The sequence below is a fragment of the Rutidosis leptorrhynchoides genome, chromosome 5 (assembly GCF_046630445.1).
Source record: "Rutidosis leptorrhynchoides isolate AG116_Rl617_1_P2 chromosome 5, CSIRO_AGI_Rlap_v1, whole genome shotgun sequence".
Lineage (NCBI taxonomy): Eukaryota > Viridiplantae > Streptophyta > Magnoliopsida > Asterales > Asteraceae > Rutidosis > Rutidosis leptorrhynchoides.
This window is the reverse complement of record NC_092337.1, coordinates 245615737-245625479: the sequence shown is the minus strand read 5'-3', so window position 1 is coordinate 245625479 and position 9743 is coordinate 245615737. Positions and strand designations below refer to the sequence as shown.

General features: G+C 34.8%; 2 protein-coding genes across 2 annotated transcripts; both read right to left on the bottom strand.

Annotated features, from left to right (window-relative positions):
• Positions 1 to 748: 748 nt before the first annotated feature.
• On the bottom strand, positions 749 to 1213 carry LOC139849326 (uncharacterized). Its single transcript, XM_071838986.1, has 2 exons — positions 1179 to 1213; positions 749 to 1067 (listed from the first exon to the last, which is right to left on the bottom strand). The coding sequence occupies exons 1-2, from the start codon at positions 1211 to 1213 to the stop codon at positions 749 to 751; spliced, it is 354 nt and encodes a 117-aa protein (XP_071695087.1).
• Positions 1214 to 5648: 4435 nt separating this feature from the next.
• LOC139849325 (uncharacterized) lies at positions 5649 to 6038 on the bottom strand. The gene has a single exon (XM_071838984.1). The coding sequence runs from the start codon at positions 6036 to 6038 to the stop codon at positions 5649 to 5651; it is 390 nt and encodes a 129-aa protein (XP_071695085.1).
• Between the last annotated feature and the right edge of the window lie 3705 nt (positions 6039 to 9743).

The window sequence follows — 9743 nt, the reverse complement described above, 5'->3', positions numbered from 1 at the left end:
GCATGCTCGTAATCTCATCGAAGAGTCTTCCAAACGCTGGTTTGGGACTGTGGTCAAGCGCGACCAATGCTTTTTCGTTTATAGTCATGACTTGCAGATCCCTAGGTCTGCTCGGGTGGAACTAGGTCAACCCAATGACCGTCGCTCTCTGGTAAATAGTCTAGTCTGTCGCCAAACAGACTTCTGCCGCGCGGGAGCTAGGGAAATTCATCCCTTAAAGAGGCAGGAACGCGCTAGTATATTACTGTGCGCATGCAATTTGAGTCATAGAGCTATTCAACTCCGAGAGGTACATGAAATTATAACCGAAAATGACTTAATGCTTTAATATAATCGAAAAAATGATTTTTACAATAACGCAGCACATGGTTGATCTACAAAGGCGCGTTGTTTAGTAATTACATGTAAATCTAGACAAAGTAGGTGAGTGATGAAATCTTCCTATTTTCTATATTATATGTAGCATTTTTTAAGCGCGGTAGCATGCCAGGTCCACTTCATTGGATTACCCTTAAGCTCTGCCAGTTTGTAAGTTCCAGTGTTACTGATTGCAATGACCTTATAAGGTCTCTCCCAGTTTGGCCCCAACTTCCCAGTGCTTTGGGACCTGCTCGCTTGGTTGTCACGCCACACAAGTCTCCTACCTTGTAAGTTCTTACCCTTACGCGCTTGTCGTAATATTTTGCAATGCGTTGTTAGTTGGTGGCTTCGCGAATTGTGGCCATTTCTCTGCGCTCCTCCGCGTAATTCAGATTGTGTGCAGCCTTTCGTCATTTTCACCCTCAATGTACGACATAACTCTTTCTATTGTGACGGTTATTTCTGCCGGGATTACCGCCTCTGAACCGTATACCAAACTGAACGGTTTTTCTCCTGTGCTATTCTTGTGCGTTGTTCTGTGTGACCATAGGACTTTGGGTAACTCATCCACCCATCCCCTGCTCTTCATTCCCAACCTTGCTTTAATGGCGTGAACAATATCTCTATTTGTAACCTCACATTGGCCATTAGCCTGAGGGTGCACGACGGAGGTGAAACGTTGTTTGATGTTCAAATCCTGACACCAGCTGCGGAAGGGGTTGCCTTCAAATTATGTGCTGTTATCACTGACAATTTCGTTAGGTATGCAGAACCTGCATACAATGCTTTCCCAAAAAAAAAATCTCTGATCTGCTTACTGGTGATAGTGAGCAGGGGTTTCACTTCCACTCATTTGGTAAAGAAGCCGATACCGACCACTAGGTATTCAGAATTTCCCGCGCCCTTTGGGAAAGGTCCCACTATGTCTATAGCCCATTTGCAGAACGGCCACGGTGATGTGATGGGTATCATAGGGTGTTGCGGTGCCCTGCTAACTGGTGCGTGTAAGTGGCATTCTTGGCAAACTCTTATCCTCTCTGCCGTATCAGCGTACATTCGGGGCCAATAATACCCTAACCGTTTAATCCTCTCGGTGACTGTCCTCGACCCAGAATGTAACCTGCAAGATCCTTTGTGAACCTCGTCAATAATCATAGCAGCCTCTTTGGGTCCAACGCAGTGTAGGGATGCGCCTAGATAAGATTTTCGATATAGGATTTCCCCTCGTAGTTTGTAATTTAGCCCTTTCACCCTAATCTTCATTGCTTCCTTCTCTCCTTTTGGTAAAGACTCAGTCCGCAGGAATTCTATGATGTCTGTCATCCAAGTCACCTCTTCCTCTTCGACGGATGCAACCGTTGTCTCCGGCTCGGTGGATTTCTTGAAAACTTGCTCCACTAATATTTTCTTTTCCAAATGGTTGAAAGTGAGAGCTGCCAGCTTATTGAGTACATCTGCCTATTTGTTCTGACTCCTAGGGATTTCATTGATTCTGAAGTCAACGAATGTATCAGTTAGTGAGTGGACCAGAGCCAGGTATGATTGCATGGATTTGTCATTGGCGTCGAGCGTGCTATTTATCTGATTAGCGACTAATTGTGAATCCACATAGGCTTGTAGCTTTTTTATTCCTAACTCTCGGGCTATGCGCATTCCAGCCAGTACTGCCTCATATTCTGCCTCGTTGTTTGTCACCTTGAAATTGAAACGCAGCGCGTATGTATGCTCTTCCCGATGTGAACCTGTGAGAATTAGACCTGCACCAGTGCCCTCAGAGATTGCTTTACCATCGGTATAGAGCTCCCATAGTTCGGGAGAAGGCACGAGGAGTTGTTCAGGGTCGCAGATTACTCGCATATCGGCGGCTGTTTCGGCCAGATAGTCAGCCATCACGGGTCCTTTAATAGCGCTTCTGGCACAGTACGCGATTTCATGCTTGCCCAGCTCTATCGCCCATTTGGTCAATCTCCCCGATATTCTGGCTTGTAGAGTAGTTGTCGAATAGGTTGGTTAGTGAGTACCGTAATTGGATGCGCTTGGAAGTACCTGCGTAGACGATAGGAAGTGACGACGAGCGCGTATATGAGTTTTTCTATGGGGAGATAATTTAACTCGCTTCCTGACAATGCTTTGCTGACGAAGTATATTGGCATTTGGGCATCTCCTTGTTTGGCAACGAGGATGGAACTAACAGCTTCCTTAGACACCGCAAGGTAAAGTATCAGGGTCTCACCCGTGATAGGCTCTGTTAACGTAGGGAGATCTTTGAGGAGGGCCTTTCTCTTGGAATCCCTTTTCTGCCTCATCAGTCCAATTGAAATCTGACTTTTTAGCGCAGTCTTTCATGGTATGAAATAATGGGAGCGATCTTACAGCGGCCTTAGACAGGAATCGAGTTAATGCGGCTAATTTTCCATTGAGGCTTTGAACTTGATTTTTTGTTTTAGGAGAGGTCATTTTCTCAATTGCTTCTATTTTCTTTGGGTTCGCTTTGATTCCACGCGTAGTCACGATGTGCCCTAAGAAGTTTCCCTCTTCTCCTTCAAACCTACACTTAGCAGGTTTGAGCTTCATATTGACGCTCCTGATCGTGTTAAATGTTTCAAGAATGTCTGCTAGCAATTGCTCTACGGTGTTACTTTTAATGACGAGGTCGTCAACATACGCCTCAAGCTTGCGTCTAATTTGTTTAGCAAACGCTGTATCCATAGTGCGTTGATAAGTAGCACCTGCGTTTTTTAGTCCAAAGGGCATTTTGGTGTAACAGTATATCCCTTGGTTTGTGTGGAACGCAGTCTTCTCCTCGTCTTCCTCCGCCATTTGTATTTGGTGATATCCTTTGTAGGCATCCGGAAAACACTTAAACCTAAAACTTGTGAGCGACTCGACTTTCTGGTCTATCTCTGGCAACGGATAATTGTCCTTGAGGCAAGCTTTGTTGATATCTTTAAAATCGATGCAGAGCCGCCACATTCCATCGGACTTGGCTACCAGTACGGGGTTAGCCACCCATGTCTGGTAGTTCACTTTGCGCATTATTTTAGCCTTTACCAGTTTATCGACTTCTCTGCGCAACCATTCACTTCTTTCGAGCGCCATCGGTCGCTTTTTCTATTTGATAGGGGTCAAATTAGTACTAGCGCGTAGATAATGCTGCGCTATTTCTCGCATTACTCCGGTCATATCGGCATCGTGCCAACAGAATACATCAGAATTGGAAATGAGTATATTCCTCAGTTTCTCTTTAGTTTCGTGTGTGAGACTCCCCCTATCTTTACCTTCTGTTCCAGATATTCGGGATTAACTACGACCCACCATTCATTCACGCCTTTTTCTTCAGGAGTAGCGCTTCTGATGTCGTGCGAGGTATATATAAAATAGTTATTAATTTTAGCAGAAAATACTATTAAATACGATACAATTTTGCACAAGATATTTATTTATTTATAGAATGGATATACTTAAACCTTGCTACAACACTTATAGGCAGTGTACCTAATCGTACAGTAGTGTAGTTTTTAGTAAGTCCGGTTCGTTCCACAGGGAATCTTTTTAAACAAAGCTTAACGCTATATTAGTTTACTTTTATAGAAATTCAAATATATATATATAAGTAATATTATTATTATAAAGGGGGGTTTTACCGTTTAATGACCGGTTTGTCGATTTTAAAACTTTAGTCGCAGTTAAAACCTAATGTAAAATATTAAATAAATAAAAGACTTAATTTAAAGCGTAAAATAAATAACGATAATGAAATTGCAATAAATAAAAGTGCGATAAAATAACAATAAATAAAAGTGCGATAATTAGAAGTGCAATTAAATATAAAATAAAGGAAATTAAATATGAAATAAAAGAATTATGCTTATTTAAACTTCCGTAATCATGATGTTTGACGTGTTGATTTTAGTTTTATGCCCATGGGTTAATTGTCCTTTGTCCTGGATTATTTAATATGTTCGTCTGGTTTTTGTCCATAACAGTCCATCAGTCATAAATATAAAGTGCGAGTGTCCTCGTCAAATTATTCTTATACCCGAAGTTAAATATTCCAACTAATTGGGGACTTAAACTGTAACAAGATTTTAATACTTAGTTTAATAATTACACCAGGATGTCGACTGAGTGTAATCCAAGGTTTTAATATTTTGTTATCAATTATACCAAGTGTCCTTGTACATAATTTCACCCCTGTTTTAATTATTCTAGTGACTATTAATCCATTCCCGTGTCCGGTTAAATGAACGATTATTCGTACATATAAATACCCCGCCCATCGTGTCCGATCGAGTGTATATGGTAATTTATAGGGACGCCCAATTGTAAATCTTTATATTAACATTAACAAACTATCATTTAGTTAAACAAATATAAAGCCCATTAATAGCCCATAGTCTAATTTCCACAAGTGTCGTTCTTTTGTCCAAACCCCAATTATGGTACAAAGCCCAATTACCCAATTTTAGTAATTAGCCCAACATCATGATTACTTTGTTTTAAATAAGCATAATAATAACTTAGCTACGAGACATTAATGTAAAAAGGTTGAACATAACTTACAATGATTAAAAATAGCGTAGCGTTACACGGACAGAATTTCGACTTACACCCTTACAACATTCGCTAACATACCCTTATTATTAGAATTATAATTAAAATTAAAATATAAATTATAAATATATATATATATTTTACGTATGAATGAGGAGAAGAAAAAGATGATGATTACGATCAGAATGCGCGAGCTTTATAGGGATTTTCTGAAATTGGGGCTCCGCGACTCGCGGCCCTTTTGGCCTTCAAACTCCGCTAGTCGCGGAGTTTGAGAATACAGCTCACACAAATTGGAGTCTTTCTTGCGACGGTTTTTATTTATTTATATAATATATAAATAATTATAAGAATTATTTAAATATTATATTATATTTATGTGCATAGTTGACTTGTAATTTTTAGTCCGTTGCGTCGAGCGTTGAGAGTTGACTCTGGTCCCGGTTCCGGATTTTCGAACGTCCTTGCGTACAATTTAATATCTTGTACTTTGCGTTTTGAATCTTGTACTCTTGTAATTTCGAGACGTTTCTTATCAATAATTGGAACCTCTTTGATTGTCTTTTGTACTTTTGAGCTTTTTGGTCGTTTGCGTCTTCAATTCGTCGAATCTGTCTTTTGTCTTCACCTTTTATTATTTAAACGAATATCACTTGTAAATAGAACAATTGCAACTAAAAGCTTGTCTTTCTTGAGGAATAATGCTATGAAATAAATGTTCGTTTTTAGCATTATCAGCTTCCTTTGTCGGTAACAGATGCGCATAAGGCAACAAGCGGCGTTGATTCGAGAGTGGCGACTCCTTGCTCTGTTGGGAATTGGACCATCCCGTGGATTGTGGATGGTATAGCGCCGAATTTTTGAATGGAGGTTCTTCCCAGTATAGCATTGTATCTAGAATACGAGAGCACTACATAAAATTCTATGCTCTCACTGCGTTTTTTTATTTTGTCCTTGTTGTGTTTCAGCTCCAGCCTCAAGTCTAGAATTCCAATGGGCCACGCTGATTCTCCTGAAAACCCAGACAAGGCTGTGATCGGAGGCTTGATGGTTCGCCTCGTCGTTGCGGGCAGCTGTCGGAAGTAATGCTCGTACATGATGTCAACACTACTGCCATTGTCCATATGAAGGTGCTTCACACCATGACATGACTCGGGTAAGTATCTATAAAGGCCCGTCCTAATCCATAAGAACGAATACAATAACATATGATTACATTGCGAGGTATTTGACCTCAATATGATACATTTTACAAACATTGCATTCGTTTTGAAAGACAAACTTTCATTACATCAAAAGTTGATAGGCATGTATACCATTTTATTATATCCAACTATAAATGATCTAATCTGTCATTTACTTAATCATAATCTTTACTGAACTCAATGACTTGAATGCAACGTCTTTGAAATATGTCATGAATGACTCCAAGTAATATCTTTAAATTGAGCAAATGCACAGCGAAAGATTTCTTTCAATCCTGAGAATAAACATGCTTTAAAGTGTCAACCAAAAGGTTGGTGAGTTCATTAGTTTATCATAATCAATCATTTTCATAATTTAAATAGACCACAAGATTTTCATATTTATAAACAGAACCTCTCGTCTACATAAAGATAAAATCATTCATATGGTGAACACCTGGTAACCGACATTAAATTTAATGCATAGAATATCCCCAAACAGAACCTCTCGTCTGTGTAATAGTAATCTCGAAGTACTAAAGCCATCCATAACCTGAATGGGGTTTGTTAGGCCCAATAGATCTATCTTTAGGATTCATGTCAATTAGTAACAGAACCTCTCGTCTGCGTAATTCTCAGGTTACCAAGCTAAAGGGGGTGATATTCGGTTTAATAAATCAACCATAGAATGTAGTTTCGATTACTTATGTCTATTTCGTAAAACATTTATAAAGCAGCACATATATTCTCAGTCCCAAAAATATATATTGCAAAAACATTTCAAAAGGGAGCAAATGAAACTCACAAAACTGTATTTCGTAGCAATAATGCATATGCCGGCACTGAACAAGTGCAAGGTTGGTCTTGGATTCACGAACCTATATTAATTATATATATTTATATGTTGGTCAATATCTGTCTAACAATTAAGGTCAAGTCGTAGTGTATCACAATCCTAATGCTCGAGATTATCATGCAAAAGTCAACAAAAGTCAATCTGACTAAAATGATTTCTAAAATCTATACATGATTACTATATAACTTAAATATAGTCGTTTTATATATTTAAATATTTTTAACCAATTTTATTAGAGTAAAAATAATACAAGTCATTTATAAATAAAAATTTATATTTAAAATTTATACATGATAAAAATATACTTTTATATATCTTAAATAATAAAATTTATAAAGTTTACCTAAAATATAGTGGTATGTATTATTAATGTAATTATATTACGTGTGGTAAAAATATCTTTTTATCACATATATATTTGATAAAATAATATCGATAATAACAATAATAAGTGAAAGTTGTATTATTTTGCAATAATAATTATTATTTTTCTACTAACAAAAATAACAATATTTATATTTACTAATGATTATAATAAAATGATAATTCTAATCATGACAATCTTAATAATTACAATACTTTTTAATATTAACTGTAATAATAATATTTTATATAAAAATAATATTTCTATTCAAAATGATAATTTTAAATAATAATAATAATAATACTAAAATGATAATAATAATGATATTTTATAATAACAATGATATTTCTATTAAAAATGATAATTTTAATAAAAATGATGGTTTTAATATTAGTGATACTTTTAATAATAATAATAACGATAAAAATAATAAATTGATAGTTTGATAAAAATATTAATTATTTTAATAATAATAATAATAATAATAATCATAATAATAATAATAATAATAATAATAATAATAATAATAATAATAATAATAATAATAATAATAACGATAATAACGATGATAACAATAACGATAACGATAACGATAATCATTTTAACAATAATACTTTAAAATTATAAATAATTCAATTGACGATATCTTTTAATCCGTTCATCAAAACCACACGATATCTAAATGAAAAGTTTATAGTTTTTCGCCAGCTTTCCAATGACATGCATATCATATACCTTATCTCAATCGCATATGTATTAATTTCATGATCTATCATAAGCTATTTAACGACGAACTTAAACATACAAGCATGCATAATCATAAATACTCGAGCACTAGTCAGGGATACACTATTTATATATAAAATTTGAGTTATGAGTGCTCACGTATCAATATTGAGATTCAATATTGCAGGAAAGTACGTAGACGCAACGGAGATGATAAACACTAGATTGACCTCACGAGCATACCCCCGAACAATACCCATCACCTCCATAGCTATAACCTATAATTTCCTTAACTCTATCCCTCTCAAAAACCAGTTTTGAAATCCGTTTTAGATCACTCGAGCAGCATTTCGTCGTAGTATTTTATGTGTAATAATAATAATAATACTACTAATTAAGATTAATAATAATATTAATCTTAATAATAATAATAATAATAATTATATGATATAAATATATATTAGAGAGCAAAGGGAGATCGAGAGATTGAGAATTGTGTGACAACTGATCCAAATTCAATTGCTTTATAGAAGTGTCCCTCTCCTACACCCCATGCGATCGCATGGGGTCTCTACTTAATGTTCATACGATCGCATGAAGGCAAACTCCAGCTCATAAACCACTTGCTGCTCTGCCGACACTCGTAAATTATTATTATATACATAATATATTTAATTTATATATTTAATTATATATTATATTATATTTACGTACATGGTTAAATTGTAATTTTTGTTCCGATGACTTGTACGTTGTCTCTCGACTTATGTCCTGGTTTTGGTTTCTCGAACGCATTTCGTACGCTTAGAAAACTTGCACTTTACGTTACGCGACGTGTACCTTTATCAAAAATTAGACTCATACATCGATAAATTATCTTATAATAAATGTAACTTATATATTTGAGTGTTATGGTCATTTGCTTCTATAAATCATCGTCTCATTATGTATATAAAAAGTATTATTTTAAATCGACACGTCTTATAACTAAATTAATATTACACTATAATATATATATATATATATATATATATATATATATATATATATATATATATATATATATATATATATATATATATATATATATATATATATATATATTGAAAAATATAAACTTGTATATATCATAAGTAATGGAAATATTTATGTAATGATATAATATTTAGTTTTTCAAAACTAATTATATTTCAAAGTTCATTTTAAATTTTGTTTAGAAAATATTATAACACGTATCGTTTATAACGTTTATCAAACGTCCTAGATGACATATCTAAATATCAATCGAATCAAGTGTTACTTAATTTGAAACTATATATATATCTTCAATATTCGTAAACATGTTTTAAATACACGTTGCAAGTTATCTACATATATAACAACCAATATTCCATCTCACGTTATTTAATCAAAGACATCTTAAATAATCGAGTTCTATTATATCGTAAAGTGTTTTCGTACATATGAAACTAAATCAAAGGATTATTATGTAATTTAGTCTTCCACTAACCTTTGTCTAATTCTCGATAATAGAAACATTTGTTCTTACTCGTAAATCACTTTATCATTTTCCGAATATTGTTAAAATGGAAAGATTTCTTAAATCAAAGTGGACCTCTCAACAGAGACACGTAAATCATATCATAATGAATCTGATAAATCAATTATTTGGTATCATCTTTTAATTCCGTCGGTAAAT